We start from the raw sequence: 24,785 nt of genomic DNA on the forward strand, positions 1-24,785 counted from the left end.
CATCTGTGGGTCTCAGATTCCTCATCTGTTAGTTTAACCAAAGGGTTGAAGTCATAACCCAGGGTCTCCCCACTTCCCAAATTCCACATTTATAATATTCTTTTCATGCATATACATAAGAGGAAATTTGATATAGAAGGGTCTGTGAGGTCCTACTGTATTAAGGAGTAGCAGAAAAATTTACTGTTCTTGGATAAAAGTGCGGAGAAAAATAGCATCAAATCGGTTGCCGTATATCCACCAGCCGAGGCTCCATCTGAGGTCTTATGTAATTGCTACATTAACCTCAAATGGAAAAAAAGATCCATGAAATGCAGCCATCCCAGTGAAAAGAGTACTCTGCTTTTCCAAATTTACTATAACGTAGTAATCTTGGAATGTTTCTTTCACAGCTTTCAGAGCCAGATGAAAACAATTTTAAACATTCACTTTGTTTTACGCACTTCAACCTGAATAAACTGCAACAACAATTACCACAGTCGAGCCAGGCAGTTCTTCAACACTAAATCAATGAAACCCAGATTCTCTGAGTTACAGTTTCATAAGCAGAAAATGAGAAGAATGCCTCCAGGTGGTTCTGAGAATTAATTTAAGAATATAATACCCTGGCATACTGTTTAGCATATAACACAATATGGTACAGGCATATTTTATAGTTACCCCATGCTCAATATATTTGATATAACTGAGTTACAAGACATTTTTTTTTCTCAAAAATGATCATTCGAGTTGCATTTACCTCTATATTATTGTTCATTAGCCCACAAGCATCAGCAAAATCTGGATGTTTTGTGTTGATATAAGCCAATTCAATTGCCACTAAGTTATGGACCTAGAAAAAAATAAAATTAGGCTATATACAAAAATATGCCAACTTATTTTACTTTAAGAAACTACATATATATAATTTATTAAACAGATAATTCTAAAAAAAGTATAGGAAACTGATGCCTAAATAAATATCTGAGAATTATACCCAAACTGATAAATCTTATGCCAAATAATAATTTGCTCTATCTTTTGAATTATTTCTATTTCAGCATCTGAGATTGCATTTCTGGGGGCGGGGAATGATTAAAGTAGTTAGAAGTATTCTGTTAGGGAAAAAATGTTACCTACCTTATGCAAATCTAAGTTCCAAAGCTTAATGAAGTTTGGTATTAAAACCTCAGATCATTCATTATTCCAAGTCAAAGTTTTAGGTCAGGTTCAACATTAAGAAAACATTTCATAACTAGATATAAAGATATGAACTTTAGGTGAAGAATACATTTAAAGACCTGAGGCAATGAATAATTAATCTTATTTATGAAGCACCTAGTTTAAATATAAACTAGAGGCCCAGTGCACGAAATTCATGCACTGGGTGGTGGTGGGGGGGGTGTTCCCCCAGCCTGGCCTGTGCCTTCTCACAGTGCGGGAGCCCAGCGATCGATCCCCCCAAAGAGGTAGGCCCTGCCCACCCATTCGGGGCTCCTCGATGGATTGCCCCAAAGAGGTAGGCTGGAGCCAGGGGTCCCGCCTCCACGCCGCACAGGGTCACAGGACCCCCAGGCCTGGCCGTGCGGAGTGGCCGCCAGGCCCCGCCTCCACACCACGCATGCAGCGTCAAGTCTCCGACCATCCATGCACACACGCTGCGCACGAAGCCTCCTGGTAATGGATTGTGGGATTATCACCGAGTGAGGGCATCAGTGTGAGGAAATGACGACCACCTAGGCTATTAGTACAGATTACATGGGGTTCAAAATCCTAGTGGGACAATAATCAAAAAGGAAGGTTGAAATTAATTTAACTTCAGTATTGCAGAGAGATTACAGTAACTTCATCTGCACTGTCCTGACAAATGTCAGGTATCAGAACAGCACTAAAAGGTCAAGAAAAAGGGGAAAAGGATCTATTCAAATGAAATTCCAACAATTCTGTGACATGAGTGGGTAGAGTCTGAGGTCACCTTGGGGTCATGCTTGCTCGGGAAAATTAGCAGCACTAACATTTTCTATTTCCAAGGATGCTTTTGTCCTCTCAGTGAACCTCCTTCGGGGCTTGCCATCCTGAGCCAAGGGGGACCCTAATGCACTTTTAGTAATCAGAAAGGAAAACAAAAAACAAACCCCAGTCAAAGGGCAATTTCACATGTTTATATTTCTTTTGTTGTTGTTTTTCTATGAATTTCAGCATTTACATCATTTTAAAGGATAGCAGCAACACACAAAATTAAAGCAAGCAACCATGATATTAAAGTATTAGGTCATCAAACAAGCACACTGTAGAAGTGGACAAATCATAGTTAAAATAAGAGCTTGCTATAAAGGCTCAGATAAAACTTTGTTAGATCAGTGTTCAACATAACAACAAAGCTATCCATAAACCTCAATAACTCACTTGTCATGAAAACCTGTGGCTGCAGACTAACAATGATTAAAATATGAAGAAAAATACACTTTGTATCAGAATTATTGAAATTTCCTTTGCAATAAGACTGAAATCCACTTTATTTTCCCCTTCACAAATTACACATTACATCTAATCTCTAATCATAATGCTGTACAAAAACATTTTTATTTACAGTAACTACAGTGATGGTTTGTGAAATAATAGCTCACCATTTCATTTGTGACTGGCAACCGTTTACGAAGAAGACAGGTCACTACTTCAACTATGGCATCATGAAGTTTAGGAAACCGCAACAGCTCCTATATATGGTAGAAGAAGGAAAAGTATAACGGTCTATTTTTTTTAAAGGGAAATTAAATAATCACTGAAATAATGAATTAGATTTGGAATCTACATTTAAATATGCTATTTCAAACCACTTTTAGTTAAGGGAACTGCATATTTTAACTTATAGCCCATCTTATTTACATATTTCCTCCCACACCATGAAACCGCTATCGTGTCTTTTACTACCGACTCTGCACCTGTTCCATTTCTCAGTCACCTGGGTACTGTAATTGCTGCAATGCTGAATGATCCTTTGCATTTCCTCATGAACCAGCTCCACACAGCGGAGGCTCGGCTCTTCCAGGCGTTTGATCTGCCGCTTGACCAGTAACTCAAATGAAACTTCAGGCACAAACAAAGCTGGACGGGGACCCTAAAAAAATTAAATTTCAAGCTCTTATTGCTACATATCATTTTTGTTCTTCCCAAAGGTTAAAATGAATCACATTTTGGTATTTTTCATGAGAAGTGCTTCCTAATTTCATCTAAGAGAGCAAAATAAGAAGCTGTACAATATGGGCAAAAAGGAAAAAAAAGGTTTAACCTCATTTCAAAAAATTCTGAGTTAAACATACTCACAGTAGCATTTCTAATGGCAGTCAATATGTCAATAGTGTTAAGGCCACCTAGTGGGTCAACAGATTCTAAGGTTCTCCCAAAAGTCTCATGGAAAATGTAACAGATTCTAGCACCACCGCATCTGAAAGGCAATGACAATGAACTATATGGTTTCTAGTATTACTAAAAGGGAAAGAAGCTGCAAGTTAGAAATTTTTCTATAAGCTTTAAGCTTGACTCATTTTCTGAGAAAGTCTCAGAGACACAATTACATTTAGACCATTGTTATTTCCATGTGTCCTCAACTCCATTGTGAACCAGTTTCTATGGCTGCTGTTGTTGTTTTTTTATGGGGGAAAGGAGTCATTTCATGAAAGGCATTCACACACACACACACACACACACAAACTGTTCCATCAGGAAACACCAGTTTTGATAACTATTAAGCATCTTTTCTCTGCCCTAGTTTTCTTCAACTAGACTATAAGCACTCCTTAAGGACAAGAAACAGTATATTACTTATTTCTGTTTATTCACAATCCAGAGTAGAGTTTGGCAAACTTTTTCTATGAAGTACCAGATAATATTTTAGGCCTTTCAGGCCGTAATTGTCTGTCACAACTACTCAACTCTGCTACTGACACAAAAGCAGCTATAGAAAATATGTAAACATAAGCAGCTATGTTCCAATAAAACTTATGCACACTAAAATTTGAATTTTCCTTAAAATTTTTTTTCTAACCATTTAAAAACTCAGAAATCATTCTGAACCACTGGGCTATAGTTCAGCGGTCGCCAACCTTTCGGACCTCACAGACCACCAGTCCTGCTTTAAACAAATTAAATCTCTAGGCCTATGTACTAGGCATGCATTTCTTATTTTAATGACTAGAACCCCTGGTATTATCCTTTATTTTTTTTTTATTCAAGTCCAGCTGAATTCTACAGATGTCTTTATGTCTCCCCAAATCACCCCTTTCTCTCTATTTTCACCATCACTATTCACTATTTCCTTACAGTAGTCCACGCAAAAGATTCAAGCCTAACATTATGCTAAATAAAATAAGCCAGACACAGGAGGACAAATGTTACATGATCCCCCTTATATGAAAGATCTAGAATAGACATATTCAAAGAGGCAAAGTAAATTAGAGGTTTTCAGGGGCTGGGGGAAAGAGGAGCAAGGATATAATACTTAAATGGATACAGTGTTTCTGTTGGGCTGGTGAAACATTTTGGAAATAGATATTTGATGGCTGTACAATATTTTGAATGTAATTAATGGCACTGAATTATATGCTTAAAAATGGTTAAAATGATCAGTAATTGGTCTTTCTGACTCCAACCTTTCCCTCTCCAAATAATATTCATAATGACCAGAATTATCCTTATGAAACAGCCCTCTGACTAAAAATTCCGAAGATACTCAACTTTCCACAATATTATTCTTAGGTACCTTTCATGTCTTACTCCTGTTATGTCCCATCACTGTACATGCCATTCTCCAAATATATCCTGGATTATTCTTAGCTGTTACAAAGCCTAAAGCACCATTCTACCTACTACCTTCCCAAATTCTATTCAGAGCCCAGCCTAAATTCATTCTTAAGGAGGGAGCTCTCTCAATCCCTGAAAGAAATGTAAATGGTCTCAGTGTTCTAAGGGCTTAATTAGGTGATTACACAGGTATTTGCTTTATTAACTACTTACAAAACTCCATGTATATCACATGTACTTTTCTGGGTATGTATTATATTTAATAAGAAGTACATAAATAGAGAAAGTGGAGAAACCAAGATGGCGGCATAGGTTAACGCTGGAGTTTGCTGCCTCGAACAACCACTTCAAAAATACAACTAAAAGACGTAACGGACATCATCCAGAACCACAGGAAGGCTGGCTGAGTGGAAGTTCTACAACTAGGAGGAACCGAGAATCAGAGGAGGCGCAGTGCTGAAGTAAAATACTAAGGTGCAGAGTGCGCGAGGCGTGGGCTGGTGGCTGAGGGCGTGATTGATTGTCTGTTTCAATCCGGAGGGAGCCTCAGACTCAGAGCTCCAGATCCGGGCGAGTCTCTAGGGACCCAGACTCAAACGGGAGAAGCAGGACTGTCTGGCTACGGTCCCTCTGAGGTTTGCAGCTGTTGCTGGGACAGAGAGGCAGAGCCCCTGGGGACGGACTGAGAGCAGCCATAACTGCTCACTCCTCCGCCCTGTTGATCCGTGGGACCCGCCCCGCCCAAGCCCTGCACAGAGCCATTTGCCGGATAGCCTCAGGCAAAGGCTAGATTAGCACCTCCCTAGAGCAGCCATAACTGCTCCCTCCTCCGCCCTGTTGATCCGTGGGACCCACCCCACCCAAGCCCTGCACAAAGCCATTTGCCGGATAGCCTCAGGCAAAGGCTAGATTAGCACCTCCCTAGGGGACACAAGTTCTTCCACTGCAAACACAGCTGATTATCACAGCCAGTCGGCCTGGAGGTCAAATCCCTCTAGTATTAACTATAACAATCAAGGCTTAACTACAACAAGACTTCGCACAAAGACCACTAGGGGGTGTACCAAGAAAGCGTAAAAAAATGCGGAGACAAAGAAACAGGACAAAACTATCAAGGGAGGATATTGAGTTCAGAACCACACTTTTGAGGTCTCTCGAGAGGCTTCTAGAGTCTGTCGATAAACTTGATGAGATATACAGGAAATCTAATGAGACCCTCGATGGTGTGATAAAGAACCAACTAGAAATTAAGCATACGCTGACTGAAATAAAGAATATTATACAGACTCCCAACAGCAGACCAGAGGAGCGCAAGAATCAAGTCAAAGATTTGAAATGCGAAGAAGCGAGAAACACCCAACCGGAAAAACAAAATGAAAAAAGAACCCAAAAATACGAAGATAGTGTAAGGATCCTCTGGGACAGCTTCAAATGTACCAACATCAGAATTATAGGGGTACCAGAAGATGAGAGAGAGCAAGATATTGAAAACCTATTTGAAGAAATAATGACAGAAAACTTCCCTCACCTGGTGAAAGAAATAGACTTACAGGTCCAGGAAGCGCAGAGAACCCCAAACAAAAGGAATCCAAAGAGGACCACACCAAGACACATCATCATTAAAATGCCAAGAGCAAAAGACAAAGAGAGAATCTTAAAAGCAGCAAGAGAAAGAAACTCAGTTACCTACAAGGGAATACCCATACGACTGTCAGCTGATTTCTCAACAGAAACTTTGCAGGCCAGAAGGGAGTGGCAAGAAATATTCAAAGTGATGAATAGCAAGAACCTACAACCAAGAGTACTTTATCCAGCAAAGCTATCATTCAGAATTGAAGGTCAGATAAAGAGCTTCACAGATAAGGAAAAGCTAAAGGAGTTCATCACCACCAAACCAGTATTATATGAAATGCTGAAAGGTATCCTTTAAGAAGAGGAAGAAGAAGAAAAAGGTAAAGATACAAATTATGAACAACAAATATGCATCTATCAACAAATGAATCTAAGAATCAAGTGAATAAATAACCTGATGTACAGAATGAACTGGTGATTATAATAGAATCAGGGACATAGAAAGGGAATGGACTGACTATTCTTGGGGGGAAAAGGGGTGTGGGAGATGCGGGAAGAGACTGGACAAAAATCGTGCACCTATGGATGAGGACAATGGGTGGGGAGTGAGGGCGGAGGGTGGGGTGGGAGCTGGAAGGAGGGGAGTTATGGGGGGAAAAACGAGGAACAAATGTAATAATCTGAACAATAAAGATTTAAAAAAAAAAAAGTACATAAATAAAAATAATTGATTAGACTCCTATTTGTCATCTAATCAAGTCTCATGTTACCTTGACATGCCTTACTCACTAAACTCTTTAAAAGGCTCATTTTAGTAATCTTTATTTCCCTCCATATGCCATATGTATACTATTCAATAATTAGTTTGTTAAATACTCTCTTTATTGAATTAAATCACAAAATAAGGCCATTGGCATCACACAAAATTACATAGAACCACACATACACACACGAGTAGATGTATAATTGGTGAATTTCAATATGATCTATGGTTTGTAACAAAGTCCATTTTCTCATTTTGTTGTTATACTACAGTTATTCAAGATGGCAACATTGGGGGAGATAGGGTGAAGAATGAGCAGGACCTCCTTATATATTCACTTACAACTTCCCAGAAGTCTATAATTATTTCAAAACAGAAGTTTTTTTTAAGAGTTTATAGAAATAGAGATTCTTATATACTAATAGTAAAACAATAAATCGATTAATAGTATGGCAATAATGAGAGACTCGGAGGATGTCATACCCTTTTATGCACTTCTAGGAATTTATCCTAAGGGTATACTTGAATACTTGCCCCAAAGACAGTAAGTCACAACATTGATTATATTTGTATATAACTGAAAATAAACTTATCAATCATATGGACTGGTTCAACAAATGATAGGTAGTATATTTAAAAAATAAAATTCTGTATAAATCATAAGATTGATCATACAAATGTATAATATTGACATGTTGATTTAAAGAAATTCCAAAATAGCGTGTATAGCATCTGATTTTTAAAGATGTATATATAATACAAGCATATTTATGTTTTACAGATGCATAGAGAAATGTCTAGGTTAATGCCAAAATTAGCAGGAATTATTTCTGGATGATGGGATTAAGAGTAATTTTGTCTATGCTTTATTCTTTTTTCATATCTACATTTTCTTATTTTTTCATGAACAGTTATACAGTGCATATTAAAGAAACAAGTATTTTAAAAGGTAAATTATGAAGTATTCTTAAGTGTGTCTTGGGAAAAAATGAAATTTTTCCTGTGCTTTATTTACATAATTTATAAGAATTTTAATACACACATCAGATAAATCCTATCATTTCTACAAAATTATATTCCTGTTTTACAGGTAATAAATCATAGTCAAATAATCTCTTTGTTACTGTGACAGGAGATAAAGTAACCTATCAATCCAACAGCCAAATTGATAGAGAAATGTCTTACTTACAGTTCTGAAGTTTCAATATATTTTGCAGTTCCTTCAATAGTATTACAATATTCTGTGGCAAATTTGGTAATAAGCTGGAGTAAAGTAGCACTTTTATCATCTACAGGTTCACCATAGCTGTTTAGAAGAGACTGATATTGAGCAGCTAAAACATTTATTCTTGTCTTCAACTCGGGTAAGCAATCTCTGATGTGATGCATTAGTAACCTAACAAAGGTTAAAAAGGAAGGATGTTAAAGCAAAATTGTGTATTTTGAAGACTCAAGCAGGTCAAATTTTAAAAATGCAAATAATGGAGCCCTGGCTGGATGGCTCCCCGTACACCAAAAGGTAACAGGTTTGATTCCCAGTCAGGACACATAGCCAGGTTGCGGTTTTAATCCCAAATCGGGGCACATAAGAGAGGCAACCAATCGATATTTCCCTCTCACATCTCTCTCTCTCTCTCTCTCTCTTTCTCTCTCTCTCTCTCTCTCAAACAATAAACATCCCCTCAAGTGAGGATTTTCAGAATTAAAAAATATTTTTAAATGCAAATAATGGGGAAACCTGTCAATTTGTCTTGTCAGGAAATGATGCAATCTTAGACTAGAAGTAAATACTCAAGTCTAAAAAAATGACATGAAGGAAGCGGTCTTGGTCATTGCTTTTTCAATTTGCCTTGAACCCATCAAATTGTAGCTATTGCTAGAGAACCAAATATAAATTGAAGAAAATTAAATTATTACAATTACCTCAAAAAAAGTAAGCTACTCAATCCAATTTTACCTAAAAAATTTTGGTTCCTGACTTATCTTTTACAGTGGGTGCTCAGCACAGTGAAAATCTTATTAGGATCCAAGTCCATCAGCCTTTAATTTGTTTAGGGAATAAGACAAAAGTAAAACAAAACAGCTTTGACTTCAGTCATTTATAAACTATCTAGAAAGGTATTCCAATCCCTCTACCATCTATCTGTGGGTATTCAGGATTTAAGATAGCTTAAATTATTTTTATGAATAGGACTAAAAGATATGCTGAAGAATAGATTATGTGAAAATTATACATTTCAATTCTTGAAATCAAAAGTGGAATTGAAGTCATCAGCTATCTAGTTCTATCACCAAAAGTAAACTGACTGTCAAGAATTTCATAATGTAGCATTCCTAGACTACATGATTTAATGCCAACCACCCCAATAAAAATAGACACCTACATTACAAGAAACAAAAAGTGAAGTTGTACATGCAAGAACATTAAGAAAATATAAGAAACTGAAAATGAAAGGTCTCAAACACCTATTGGCAAACGAAAAATATCTCATTTTCCAAGAGGTAAAAAACATTACCTGTTTAAGGTCCTAGCAAGATACTTTGTTCCATTCCTGTTAGCCAGAGATGGATATTTCTTTTGAAGGAAGGCATATTCATCACGGATTGAATCGGTTACACTCTTCTTATTGTTAATATCTAGTTGACTCCTAAGGTTAAAAAATAATAAAACTGTTTAGCTGAAGTCAATTGCGGCCCTCTGTGTACCTTGGATGATGAAGGTGATGCTATAGCAGCACCAGGCATTGCTCATAATGCCTGACATGGATTGTTTAATTCTCACAGTAATTCCATGTGGTATTATCCACAAAGGAACTGAAGCTCAGGAAGATTAACAACTTACCAAAGGTCACATATTAAATAAATAGTTCAGCCAAGATTCAAACCGTGTGACTTATAAGTAAAGCCTAAATAGTTTAGGCCTCTTCATTACCTTTAACTACAGTCAAAAGCAGTACTCTTAAATAAAAGGGATAGACAGGTGAAAAAAATGTGTGTAACTGTATATTTTGCCCATGGACAGGCAACTAACTTCTATGAAAAAATAATTAAGTAAACTTGAACAGCAATCACCTACAAATACAACAGTGTGATACCACCTGCTTGCCTGAAAAGAGAAACTGTTGAGAATTAAAAAAGAAAGTTGGAGTAGGGGTGAGTTAGGACATATGAATAGAAGCAGACTGTAATGGACCTTAGATATCACTTACTGAGAACATTTTAATTTTAAAAGGTCTGAAACCTGAAGATGTTAGGTGTCATTTAAACCCATGTTATATCTACTCTGTGGACAATATGGTAATTTCAGTGCTTCTGATTTTATAAAGGCTTTGGGCTAAGAGGGGTCTTCACTTGAATCTGGCTCTGCTTTCACCAGCCATGTGGCTTTGGTATTGAGTTTTCTGATTATAAAATAGACATCCAACGTATTATAATCCTACCACCTTAAAAATTCCTTCTAGATAGGGCACACATTATATAATACTTTTTCCCCTCTTATCCAGTGCTCTCTTCATACATAACAGGCTGGAATATTTCAAGCCTAGCTATTAAATTTCCTTCCGTTTTGTGGCACTGCTTACTTTGAAACCTTTTGTCTGCAGGAGGCTTTCATGAATCTCTTTTCTCCCTGTAAAGCAATGAATTCTTTAGCAAAAACAAGATTATAGTAAAAAAGGAAAAACAGGGACACTGTCACATGTCAAACTGATTTTTAAAATTCAGATTTGCTCTGAAATGAGAATGCTGCCATTCTTATCCCATGCTTGATTGCTAACCTGTTCACTACTCCAATTATTCCAAGTTTGACTGGTATAACCCTTCCCATTAATACATCCATGGCATCAGTACCCGCATCCATGAGATCAAGTTTAGTGATTACAGCTAGAGTTCTGCGACCTGGTAAATGCAAAAAAGAAAAGAAAAGAAAAAGTCCCATTAAACAAAGCTTTTAAGAATTAATCAAGAAAATCACCATCTATAATCCCACTGAACATTACCTCTTGTCATCATTTTGATGATGCTTTTCTAATCTTTGCTTACCAATGCTTTTAAAATCTAATTTTAATCATCATGTCTAATTTTTTTAATTTCACATAAAAAAAATTGTAGCTCTTAGGTTTAACTTTTTAATAAGCATTTTAAAATTTGTTTAAAATTCACACAATGCTGGTGTACAGTTCTATGAGTTTTTGTTTTGTTTAATCCTCACCCAAGGATATTTTTCTTGATTTTTAGAGAGAGTGAAAGAGATGCAAAAATCAGTGTGAGAGAAAAACATCGATTGGTTGCCTCCTGCACACACCCTGACCAGGGCCCAGGCCGGGGAGGAACCTGCAACCCAACCAAGGTTGGTGCCCTTGACTGGAATAGAACCCAGGACCCTTCGATCCACAGGTCTATCCACTCAGTCAAACCGGTTAGGGCCAGCTCTCTGAGTTTTGACAAATGCAAAGAGTTACATCACTGCTACCTCAAAAGACAAACAGTTCCAATACCCCCAAATTTTTCTTGTACTACCCAATCAAACCCATTTTTCATCCTAGTTTGCCTTTTCCAGAATGTCATGTAAATGGAATCATATACATAACACCTTTTGAATCTGGCTTCTTTCACTTGACATAATGCATCTGAGAATCATCCATATTGTTGCATATATCAATTGTTCATCACCTTTTCTTGGTGAATGTACTATATGGATATAATATACTATGGTTTGGTTATTCATTCCTCATTTGACAAACACCTGAGTTGTTTCCACTTTTAGAAAATTACAAAGCTACTATAAATATTTGCAAACAGGTTTTTTATATGAACATGAGTTTTCATTTAACATGGGTAATTACCTAGGAGTGGAACTGCAGATTTCATTTTTTAAAAAATATATTTTATTGATTTTTTACAGAGAGGAAGGGAGAGGGATAGTTAGAAACATCAATCAGCTGCCTCCTGCACACCCCCGACTGGGGATGTGCCTGCAACCAAGGTACATGCCCTTGACCAGAATTGAACCTGGGACCCTTCCGTCCGCAGGCCGACACTCTATCCACTGAGCCAAACCGGTTAGGGCCAGATTTCATTTTTTATATTTATGGCTCAAGTTATGTTTAAATTAGAATGCATATAAAATGCTTAACAGTTTACTATAAATAAAACTTAAATCTCTTGGTATAGTTTTATCTTTTAATCTAAACTGAATATTAATTACTCATATAGTAAAAAAGTTCCTTAAAAACCTGAAATAATGAAAAAAATTTAATAACCCTGTTTATGGGAATTTTATTTATTTTTATTTTTTTATTATTTTTTAATATATTTTATTGATTCTTCACAGAGAGGAAGGGAGAGAGACAGAGAGTCAGAAACATCGATGAGAGAGAAACATCGATCAGCTGCCTCCTGCACATCCCCAACTGGGGAAGTGCCTGCAACCCAGGTACATGCCCTTGACCGGAATCGAACCTGGGACCCTTCAGTCCGCAGGCCGACGCTCCATCCACTGAGCCAAACCGGTTTCGGCTGTTTATGGGAATTTTAATTGGTAGTCTTAGCACTAACATTTCTTATCCAATTTTTATTTGAAATTCTTCAGAGCTGGAAAAAAGAAACATGGCAGAGCCCACTGATCCTCCAAATACTCAAGTAAAAAAAAAAGTCTCTTGCATGAAGCAAACCATATGCAGTATTTATTAGCAGCAATAGTAACTATATTCTTACAAGTTAGCATTTTATATATACTAAGCAATGCACACTAAAGCATAGTGAAGTATCATACACTGACCCCCAGTATGAGCTAAGCCTTGGGGATATGAATGCTTCATAAAAGAATTTTACCTTTATTTTTAAGAATCCCCTCTTCCTTGAGCACATCTAAATGTTTTGTACCACTGAAGAATGTAGATAGATATCATAATTATTTACTAAAATATAATAATCTACAACAATTACCTACTATGAGAGTTAATTATTCTTAGAAGTCAGCTATTCAAAAACCCAAGTCATTTTATTTACACAAAACAAGAAACTCTTTTTGCAAAGCCAAGTTATTATTTTTAAGTCATTAGGTAACTATTTATAAATATGGACATTATGGTGAAGTATTTTTGCCTAGCTTATAAAGCAATTTATCTAGTAAAACATATTTTCCATAAGAATTTCTAACTGAAACTATAAGCAAAATAGGAAAGCATTTTTTAAAATTCTGTACTAGCAGCTAGAGTTATTCCTTTTAAAAATAAAAACTTCTTTCTTGAAAGTAAATAGATTTACCACTGTTAACCGAGCATTTCAATAAATATTAACATCTGTCCTTACCATCTGGATCTACCTCTCTTGAAATTTTAAGTGCCTCTGATGTTGCCATATCTGTATTAGCAGCAGTGACAGCGAGGATAATGGAATTTGGATTACTGATGAATCGAAGAATGAGCTCTCTAATTTGAAGCTCAATATCTTTAGGTTGATCACCTACAGGCACCTGAACCAAACAGAGATGAGCAAAAAGCTAGTAATAAAAATTGACTCAGCTTTTCCCCCCATTTATTTAATCCAGAGATTATAGGAATTACTCCATTTACAGATAGTTAAAAAGAAATCATATACTAGTGGTATATATGAATTTGGTAATATGTGAAAGTCTCAAAATGAAACTTGCAAATATCAAGTTTACCATGTTAAAGATTGGTCAGTGTTAATTACCTAGTGACAAATTCATTCATTCAATTAGCAAGTACTTATTGGCAGCCTACTGTATTTCAAACACTGTTCAACATACCAGGTTATGTCACAGTTGTGAATAAAAAAAAAAGACGAAAATTCCTGCCTTCAAAGAGCTTATATTTTACTGGTGAAAAACAGATAATAAAAAACAAATATAACATTAGGTAGTGGTAGGGCTATGGAAGAAATAAAGCAGAACAGAAGCTACAGAATGATTAAATAAGGTTATACTTTTACCTAAATTGGATTGTGTTTTTAAATAGAGTATCAGGGAAGACCTCACTCAGATAATGACATTTGAGAGAAAGAGCAGAAACTGAAGGAGATAAGAGAGGTACATACAGGTATCTAGGGAAGAACATTCCAGCCGTCTGAACAATAAAGAGTAGAAGATTGGAGCAGGAGTCAGGAGTAGAGTAACAGGGACAGATCAAACAGATACTTTAGATCTCTAAGAACTTAGGCTTTACTCTGAGTGAAATTGGAAGCCACTGGAGAGATTTTGAGCCAAGGAATGACACAATAGAACTTTCACTTTAGGAGCATCACTCTGGCTGCTTAGTTAAGAATAGATTGAGGAAGACCTACCAGGAGGCTATCTCAGTAATCTAGCTGAGATGATAGTGACTAGATCAGGACGGTAGCTCTGAATGTGTAACACATCGTAACAGAGTTCTGGATATATTTTAAAAGTAAGGAGAGCCAAAATGATTTGCTGACAGGAAGTACAGTGCGGGATGAGTGTTAAGGATTACTACAAACTTTTTGGCTAAGCAACTGTTAAAAAAGAGTTGCCATTCATTGAAATGAGGAAGATAACAAAGGGATCAAGTCAGACTGAGGAATGGGTCAGGAATTTGGTATTAAACACATCAAGATTAAAAAACCTATTAGACTTTAAAGTGTATATGTCAAGTAGAGAGTTAAATATATAATTCTGGAGATGGATATACAGGTCTGGATATACTTGACTACTGTCAGCTTACAGGTATTAATGTATTTAAAGCTATAATATTGGATGAAATCATCAAGGGGCTAAGTGTACTCCCTTGACAAGAGGTCCAAAAACTGAGCTCTGGGATACTAACTATTTAGACATTGGGGAGATAAGAAACCAGCAAAAGAGACTTTAAGGAGTGACCAGTGAAGTAAGGCTGTAGACTGTGGTATCCTGGAAGCCAAGTGAAGAGTGTTCTAAGGAGAAGGAAGGGCTCAACTATATCAAATGCTGCAAATAGATCAAGTTGATTAAAAAAAAAAAAAGCTTGTTATTCTCATATGGGGTTAAGGAAAAAATGCATTTGTTCAAGTGAAAACAAACATGACCAAATCCACAATGAGTAACAACTATTCTTTACCTTGGTCATTCCTGGCAAATCCACAAGTGTCAGATTGACAACGTTGGGTGAAAAAATCTTAAGATGAATTGGTTCAGGGCTTACTCCCTAAAAAATAAGTTTTAAAATCTCATATTAAAATCACATTGAAATTTCAATGAAATATAAAATGTTCAAGTAAACCTCATTTCATGCAGATAGACATTAGATGCTTTTAAATATGAATTAAACCATGATCCCTAAAACATTTCAACAATCAAAACCTGATGAAATACATTGGAAAGTAATAAGGGAGCCAGCCAGGCATAAAGTATATTAAAATCCTATCTCAAATCCTATGCCAATAATGCCCACAATTTACATCCCTGTATTTACATTCTTTTCTCTTGATTCTAGGCAGATACCATTTCTTAAATATGTTCAATAGACTTGGTGCTGAACAAAAGAATAACATATCACTATCCAAATTTATGAGGTTCTTGAGCTCAGAAAGTGAGTTGTTAGGTCACAAGTTATCCAAATCAATTTGGTTCCTAATCTTTGAATATCAAGTGACAAGAGTGTATATTGGAAGAGAATCCTCAGAAAATTTTTCTGGATCTCCAGATCCCTGAATTCAAATACTAAAAATCTGGATAGTGTGAGACATCCATATTTTCTCTTCCCTTTAGTATGATTATTACACAGACTCTTCACCACTGGCCCTTACAAGTTTTAGCGTTGAGTTAGCTATATGTAAAAAGACACTTACAAAATGTTCATAACTTGTCTTTTTACACACCCTTCTTTATCCTTTAAAATGTGCTCTCATCTATTTATCCACCTTATATCTTCCTTCCCACTGAAAATTCCAATTTCCCAGAGAACTTTTTTGGAACATCCTTTACTCTGAATTCTCTATACAATTACATTTACTGTATTAGATTACTCTGAACTACTTTGCTATTTCTAATTTTTAAATGTGTTTTTACTGGTATTTTAGAGGGAAAGGAAGGGAGAGGGATATATAGAAATACTGATGAGAAACATCATCAATGGGCTGCCTCCTGCATGCCCCCTACTGGGGATTGAGACCAAAACCTGGGCATGTGCCCTGACCAGGAACTGACTGGTGACTTCTTGGTTCATGGGTTGACACTCAACCACTGACCCACACTGGCTGGGCTACTTTTCTGTTTTTAAATACTCCACTGTCCCAAAGTCATTACATGTTGTTATTCGGCATACCTATCTTGTTTGCATACTTCTTTGTGTGGTAGGTATCATGTCCAATACAAAGCTTTTTCTAAAAGCTTTTGCAACTCCAATCTCACAGATACTTTAAATCCTTCAAGGCATTATGTTGGACATATAAACCATTTAGATATTTTCACATATAAAACTACTTATTTAAATCAAAGTATCATTTACTTTATTATAAATATGATTTAGGAAAGATTTTTCATAGATTTGAAGGTAGAGGACTTCTCATCTTTTGGACGCTGGATGAGAAAACCTGCTAGGTAAATCTATCATGTCCCCACCATAAATTATACATCTTGTATGTATATGGACTAGATCCCTCCGGGCATACAGTTTAGTACAACTAAAAACTTTCCTTTTTTTTTTTTTTTTTTTAAATATATTTTATTGATTTTTAACAGAGAGGAAGGGAGAGGGATAGAGAGTTAGAAACATCGATGAGAGAAACATCGATCAGCTGCCTCCTGCACATCTCCTCCTGGGGATGTGTCCGCAACCCAGGTACATGCCCTTGACCGGAATCGAACCTGGGACCTTTCAGTCCGCAGGCCGACGCTCTATCCACTGAGCCAAACCGGTTTCGGCAAAACTTTCCTTTTTGAATCACCAATCACATCCACTCTAAATTCTAGTACTATGTAAAATTACCACCAATTCCCGGGTTCAATAAATCCATGGGAATCTCAGGAAAGATAATTCAGACTGGTATTATGATCAATATCCCAAAAGTCAAGATTATCCCCGATATAATTAAAGGACTAAGGACAAGCTAATCTAGTTTCCCACTACTTCTTCTGGCTTCTATACAATACAATTATTAGAAATTCAGGGACATATGGCAGCAGTAGCAGTAACTCAAAGATTACCAGCCTAGAGTTCAATAAGGAACAAAGCTGGGTCAATCACAAAAACACAAATAGCCTGCACAGGCATGAGAAATTAACGTGGCTCCAAAAATGCCTTTCTGTCAGGAAATAACCTCTCCAGCACAGTATCTGGCAAGTAAAAGGGCTCAATAAATATCTGTTGCATATTAGTACTAGGCTTAAGCCCACTTATAGGATTAAATGTACCTCTGGGTATTTATAAGAATGGAGGTAAAAATAAAAAGGAAGGGAAAAGAGAGAAAGGTAATAGGAAAAAAGGAGAGAGAAACAGAAGCATTTAAAGAGGCAGTTTGTGTCTAGTGTCAAGATTAATGATATCTTAGACACCTTATTTATCTTAAACTCTCACAATCCTAGAAAATCAGAAAATATTCAGTTGCAACAGTACAATTGACTCTGGAACAACACGGGTTTGAACTGGTTCCACTTACATGTGGATTTTTTTCAACTGACCTGTACAGTTAAAACCCATGTTTTTCAAGGGTCAACTCCATGGTTGGGAATCCAAATATGCAGAGTGCCAGGATTTTCCACTAATCCCACCATTGTTCAAGGGTCAACTGTACTTTTCATATTCACTGAAATAAAAATATTTATCTCTCTTTGCATTAAGCAAATCCAACCTTACTCAGGAATAAGAAAGAGAGGTCTTTAAAATAATATGTATCTCGCCCAACCAATGTGGCTCAGACATTGAGCATCAACCCAGGCACGAAGAGGTCACTGGTTTGATTCCTGGTCAGGGCACATGCCCAGGATGCAGGCTCAATCCCCAAAAGGGGATGTGTAAGAGGGAGCCAATAGATGATGTTTCTATCTCTATGTCTCCCTAAAAATCAATAAGAGAAAAATTTAAATAAATTTATCTCATAAGTTATACAATGCTTCTTGAGTTAGAGTACAATCAAACCATCAGAAAAAGATAACTTATTGTAGCAGTATTAAAATGGAAAATTATACAATAAAGTGTTATGTACATCACAAAGTCAAGAATAAACATCTAAATGAAGTATCTGACTTATATAAAAGCTCTAAGAAACAAAAGGGATTTTAAGTAGTTTTAATATATTTATGAAAATACTCCATTAGTATCAAAGACCAGGATTATGAATTTACAATGCTCACCACACATTATATACAAAATATTTTGAATGATAGATTTACTAATGTTTATACTTTCTAGCTCTAAAAGATACCTACCTTATTATTTCCTGAAATTCTCTCTGTTTCATTCTCAATTTCTTGTCGAATTTCATCAAAATCTGTGTAAAGCTAAAAATTATAGAAACAAAAAAGCATGACTTGCAAAATAAGATTAAAAGTTCTTAAGTGGTGGGGGTTGATAAATTTCAAGATGTTCATAGATCTGCTTTAGAGAATTAGTAAATAAATTCTAATATATACATATATTTTTCTGAGTCAAGAATCATAGTTTGTATGAGATTTTCAAGGCTGCCTGATTCCACAATAGTTAAGAATCTCCATATAAAAATAGTTGCAGGGATATAAAGTACAGCATAGGGAATATAGTCAATAATATTGTAATAGCTATGTACATGCCAGATGGGTACTAGACTGATTGTGGTGATCCCTTCATAAGGTATACTGATGTCTAATCACTATGTTGCATGCCTGAAACTAATAAAATTTTGTACATCAACTATAATTTTTAAAAAAATTTTTAAAACAATCTCTAAATTAGAGAGAATAGGGTTCAACTAGTGTTTTTCAAATAAACTACTATGATTAGAAATGTTACTAAGATAAACTTTATTTTACAAGCAACAGCTGCTTCAACGTAACATGCCACAATGCCAATAATAAAAAAATAAATTATCAATTACTTGCACAAAAATTTTTTTCAGTATGTTATTTCTTCATGATATTCTTTTGTCATTACCTTATTTTTGGTGTGAAGAAATTTACCCCACTCCTCTGCTTCAACTCCTGGAAAAAGAAAAGCTCCATTTATTGGAAACTATGGCAGTTACTTTTTATCTTTATTTAGGAATCCAAAAACGCAACACAGTATTACTGGTTCTTATTTTGCCACTAACTACAGTTTCATGAGTATTTTAGGATTTGCTAAATTATCCTTTCACATTTTAAAAACAGTATCATGTATTTCAAAAACACGACTAATTTCAGATAGAGTTTCTCACAGGTCATCCCACCATTTGAAATCTATATTTTATGAAAAAAATTGTTCACTTTTCTTCATATTTTATGTTATAGTAAAAAGTACATTCTTTATTTTTAAATATCTTACACATAAAAGTAAGTTACCTGATCAAAGTACTCACTTAAGCTAATGCCTTGAAAGAAAAAAAATTAAGAATCTTACTGAGTAATGCAAAAAAGCATATATAATAGATTTACACACATAACTTTCAATATGTGAATGAAACAGCTAACTTTTCAACTCGGTTGTTTGTTTGTTTTTTAACTTGGCTTCCTATTGGTTACCTATAATATAAGGTCACAATTTGTTCTTCCTGTAAAGAACTCTCTCAGGAGTATGAAGCTACTGTGTAATTTATATGCACTTTCAATGTGAATTTTTCCTTTCAGAACCAAGATTACATTTCGGGGTGGGGGGAGGGGGGAAGGAGACATATGTAATACTCTTTGTAATACTTGAAGCAATAAAACAAATTTTTTTTAAAAAAAGATTACATTTCGAGGCTTGGAAGTAGGAAAGAAATGAAATAGAGGGGAAAGGGGGCACCCCAGCATATGCATTGTCTGGAGTTGCTCCACTCCATTAGTTTCCAATAAGTCTGTTTCTCCTACACTTGCTTTAAAAAAAAAATAAGGAAAATATATTCACTGTAGGTACTGTTTGAGTGGTCTAAAACTTAGAAAGCAAGTTTTGCTTTATGTTTCCCAGAGAAGCTAGAAATGTTTAATTGTAAAAAGGTAAACTATTCTGCTTTGCCAAATTCAGAGTTTTTAATGTTAATGACTGAGTTTATGAATAATGCATATCAGCCATCTGAAATCAAAATAAAAATTACTGTAAGATCTTTAAATAAATATTTATTGAGGGAAAAGTGGATCAATTCTTTGGTGAAATATAGGTAAATAAAACTGGATCCTTTTTACAAGTAAAATGCTCACCTACTTGAAGCTTAGTACCTTCTTCCAAGAAGTCTCATTGGAGGACTGGAGTAATCTAGGTGAACAGAACTCACAGAGGCAGGTACTACATACCAAATGGGTGTTTTGGATTTACCTTATATTATAAAGGCCTGGCTTCACAAGCATGTTTTTTAAATTAAAAATGCAGTGCATTCACCATAAAAAAAAAAAAAGCCTTCATTCTGATGAAATGCCAAAAGGTAACAAGAACCATTAAAACCTGCAACAATCAATGTGGATAAGCAAATAAAAACAGAAGAAAAAAAAATGCACACAGCCTGTAAGAGTACAGAAGCACACATGCAGGCATAATAGAAAAAGAAGGGCCAAGAACAAATGGATAAAGGAAACCTTTAGAAAGGTGTCTTGAGTTTTTCCATGTAGCAGGGTCTGTAGTTAAAGAGAAACAGCACAGAATGGTAAGTTTAGTGCTTATCCCTAATATTTTAAACCTTTTTAAAAAATGTGCAGAAACCTGAATATATTTCAAATTCTCGTAGCATTCAGTTATTCAAAATTTACAACTATATAATTTTCAGTATAATTAATTATAGTTAGAGGGATGTATATAATATTTTAAGTGATATAAATGAACATGTTGTGTGCCATAATTTATTTTTATTTTCCATTACAACTAATTATGTCACTTCTGGTTTCTAATTCTAACACAAACAGATTAAAATTAACTTACTGTTCAAAAATTTGCCTTAAATATTTGATAACTGACTATAGAAAAAAATAAATTGCCTGGCCAAAAAGAATCTTTAAAACATATCAAACACATCTTTCAAAACCTTAAGAGCAAGTAAATATGTACAAATATATATTCATTAAGATTGAGCTTTATAAGGGATTGTTCTTTGAAATGTATATTGAATTTAACAGAATACCACAAAAACAATTTTGGTCTTCAATTAGCATGTTACTTTTGGACTTTGTCTAAAAGGAAATCTCTGGAAAGCATGATTTTTTTCTTACAGTTTAATTTTACTTTTATTAAGATTTTATCAGAAAATTCTTTTACACTGGCAGAAGTGGAGGACAAGCTGAAAAATACTATAAATCTATATACTGACACCTCAGTTATCTTTTGTAATTGTCAGAATGAAGGATTTCATGTTAAGTAAATTTTCCTGATAATTATACATATCAAACATTAACATTTTATTTAAGCCAGCTTTGCTGACCTCTATCTAAAATGGATTATATTGCTCCTCTTAAATTTAACTGATTGATAACTTCAGCCTTTGTTACATAACAAAGCCCTCTGAGGCTATAAATCCCTGTACAAAATGGTAAGATACTTTTTTCCTCTTTTGAAGCTCGGATTATGTTTTCCTCCCTTTCTCCTCTCTGCCAGGCTGTCAGTGGTTCATAGTCCACTGGCTAACTAAATGTTTTTCTTTGTCATTCTTTCTAATATCCTCTGGGTTAGTTAGAATGGTTTATGACTAGATAAAATTGTTTATCCCAAAGATAAAGAGGCTCTGAAGAGAAACTAAAGAACTATCCTAATATTAATAAGACACATGAAATTTAATACTCAAAATTTATGAAATCTATTTTGTGTTCTGGGTAGCTGAGTTGTCATTTTAAGTGAGGTTTTATCTTCTTATATAAAAAAATAAGCACTAAGCTTGGAAAATATATGTATATATAGGTAAAGATATGCAGATTTACTGGCCAACCACCAAGAAAAGACATCAATAACACAGTGGACATACAAGCAAAGAGTGAGAAACTAACACTTCTATAGCTGAAATGTACACCCTTTTCTAGAAACACTGCCACATCAGCTAATGGTTTCTGAGAGACAGGTTTATCCCCTGCCTTTTTCTAGGTAACTGAAGAAAATTAAAAGAAAGACATCTAATGAATGCCATACAGTACATTAAAGTTTTAGTTTAAGGTATTTGGCAAATTTGATTTAACAAGTTAGTGAAAATAAAATTTTAAAGTGATATTCTATAGGCAGTCCTCAGGTTACGTCAGACTCGACGTACCTCGTTTCGTGTTTACGTTGCCATCTCCCATTTATTTATTAAAAAAAAAAAGTTCCGTCATTTCGACGTATGTACATATGTGCTTTATGTTTTTTATTTACCACAAGTAAAGGTCAGAAATTGTTATCTTTCTTTTAAATTTTTTTTTACTGTTTCATTTCATTACTGCTGTGTATGTGCCTCATGTGAGTGACGTAGGTGGGTTCCGACTTACGGTAAAAATCGACATCGCGCCATAGGAACAGATCTCTGACGTAACCCGAGAACCTACTGTATTTAAATCTAGACCATAAATTAGTGTAAAATGATTAAATTCAGGTCCAGAGTTTCAATAAAAATATATAGAAATGCAAAGTAATGAATAATATACCAAGAAGCTACATAATATAATTAACAGGCTCCTACATATCCTTGGGCAGTCTATCCCAAAAAAATTACTGTTAACATCTACAACTTCATTAACTTGCTTCAGTGATTAACTTCCTACAGTCATTGTAAATGTTCATGACAGGACTCTTTTCCCTGGGGAGTGAGGGCCAAGCTACCACCACCAATGCTCCTATAATAAATAAGTAAAGAAAAAAAAACTCAAATACAGAAATTAAAGTAACTTCAATTTCACCAATACTAGCATCTTAGATCAGATACAGAAAGTAGAACGAAACTGCCCTGAAAACAGATGTCTGCAGATGAACAACAAACATGGTGTTCTGCTGCAATTGTCATTTAATAATTAGAGCTACTTACAGACTTTCAAAATTTAACAATCTGAACCAAACAGTGAACTAAAAAAGGAAGGTTAAATATATTATTCTCATCAAACATTCCAAAGTTCACTAATATAAATGATTAATAAGGATACATATTTAATAAGTAATTTAAAATCTGCTGATGGACACAGCATTTCTTAAATATTCAGTTTAATCAAAGAAGTGTGATAAAGGATAGTGCATATTTTCTTGTCTTAGTAATCCAAATGTACTATTTGGGGGAGGGAGATCTAAAAATCAAAACAATATGTGCTATATAGGTAAATCTTAGCAAGAGAAGGATAGTAAAAATAATTTAAAAAATTAAAACTTTCTAAAAATAATCATCTTATTGAAGGGCAAAAGATTCAAACATAGCAGGCACATTGGTAAGATCAGAAAACGGAAGGTGAGATAACACTGCTATGCTGAAAAACAAAGTCATTTAAAATAAAAATATTTAAACTAGAATCTAAATTATTTAAATTCTAAATCAAAGTATAAAAGCAAAAACATTGTTTTAAATACTAGGAAAAAAGTTTACAACACTCAAGACAAAAACTTTTTCTTTAAAAGAACTGATTCCTGTTTGCTGAGTTTCTCACTAAATCCTCCATTAAGCAGCATTAACAACAGTTTACTAAGCTGAATAACAAAAAGGTACCATTCCAAACAAGTTTACTAGCCTTCTCAAAACAACAAATTACTCTTCTTTTTCATGAGAAAAGATGCATACCACTTCTCTTCACAGGACTTCTGATTCTGCTACAGCCACTAATTTCTACCTGTCTAATCAATTCATGGCTTTAAGATTTGACCAAAAATAATTCTTCTTCTTATTTCAATTCTAAAATTTACCATTTTCTTCTCCTGATGTTTTTCGTTGATCTTCAGGTGAAACATGGACTAGCTGCAGAATGAGAGGTCTCCGGGTGACAATACCAGTGCCTCTGGGAAGCAGGTCCCTCCCCACTAGGCTCTCTAGCACTGAGCTCTTTCCACTGCTCTGAAAACAGAATACACAAGAGCAAAATGAGTTCCTTAACAGATTTTTTTTATAACTCAATAAGACTATATAAACACAGCAGCATACACAAAATTATTTTAAAGAAAAAATGATAGCAAAGACTTTTAAATGAAAATTGTTACATTTTCTATTATATGATGTTTATTTCTTTAAAATAAAAAATACAAAAAGAATAAAGTCTCGCCGTAACCGGTTTGGCTCAGTGGATAGAGCGTCGGCCTGCGGACTGAGAGGTCCCGGGTTCGATTCCGGTCAAGGGCATGTACCTTGGTTGCGGGCACATCTCCAGTGGGAAGTGTGCAGGAGGCAGCTGATCGATGTTTCTCTCTCATCGATGTTTCTAACCCTCTATCTCTCTCCCTTCCTCTCTGTAAAAAATCAATAAAATATATTTTAAAAAAAAAAAGAATAAAGTCTCACTCTCCCATAATTTTCCTACCTTTCTGACAGTCTCCCAAACATTGGTATAAATAAAATTATGTCCATAATATGTAGATATTTTACTTTAAATGGGGTAGTACTACATGTATTTTTATCTAACCTACTTATATTTTAATATAATAATCAG

General features: G+C 35.1%; 1 protein-coding gene across 9 annotated transcripts in view; it reads right to left on the reverse strand.

The window, feature by feature from the left end:
- The window catches only part of DNM1L (dynamin 1 like), a 46,860-nt gene that overhangs the window by 6,027 nt on the left and 16,048 nt on the right, over positions 1-24,785 (reverse strand). For 4 of the 9 annotated variants that reach the window (XM_070410458.1, XM_070410455.1, XM_070410454.1 and 1 more), the window contains exons 2-14: positions 24,049-24,196; positions 20,790-20,828; positions 19,198-19,244; positions 18,498-18,569; positions 15,190-15,276; positions 13,427-13,589; positions 10,891-11,011; positions 9,631-9,762; positions 8,304-8,510; positions 3,304-3,424; positions 2,942-3,097; positions 2,607-2,696; positions 740-832 (exon numbers count right to left, since the gene is read on the reverse strand). In XM_070410458.1, coding sequence (XP_070266559.1) covers positions 740-832; positions 2,607-2,696; positions 2,942-3,097; positions 3,304-3,424; positions 8,304-8,510; positions 9,631-9,762; positions 10,891-11,011; positions 13,427-13,589; positions 15,190-15,276; positions 18,498-18,569; positions 19,198-19,244; positions 20,790-20,828; positions 24,049-24,196 — 1,476 coding nt within the window. Of the gene's footprint in view, positions 1-739; positions 833-2,606; positions 2,697-2,941; positions 3,098-3,303; positions 3,425-8,303; positions 8,511-9,630; positions 9,763-10,890; positions 11,012-13,426; positions 13,590-15,189; positions 15,277-18,497; positions 18,570-19,197; positions 19,245-20,789; positions 20,829-24,048; positions 24,197-24,785 lie in introns of those variants that run through there. The other 5 variants (XM_070410457.1, XM_070410456.1, XM_070410461.1 and 2 more) reach the window with 2 other exon arrangements.

The sequence above is a fragment of the Myotis yumanensis genome, unplaced genomic scaffold (genome assembly GCF_028538775.1).
Source record: "Myotis yumanensis isolate MYYU_CA2020_CCGP unplaced genomic scaffold, mMyoYum1.0.hap1 SCAF_3, whole genome shotgun sequence".
NCBI classification, from domain to species: Eukaryota; Metazoa; Chordata; class Mammalia; order Chiroptera; family Vespertilionidae; genus Myotis; species Myotis yumanensis.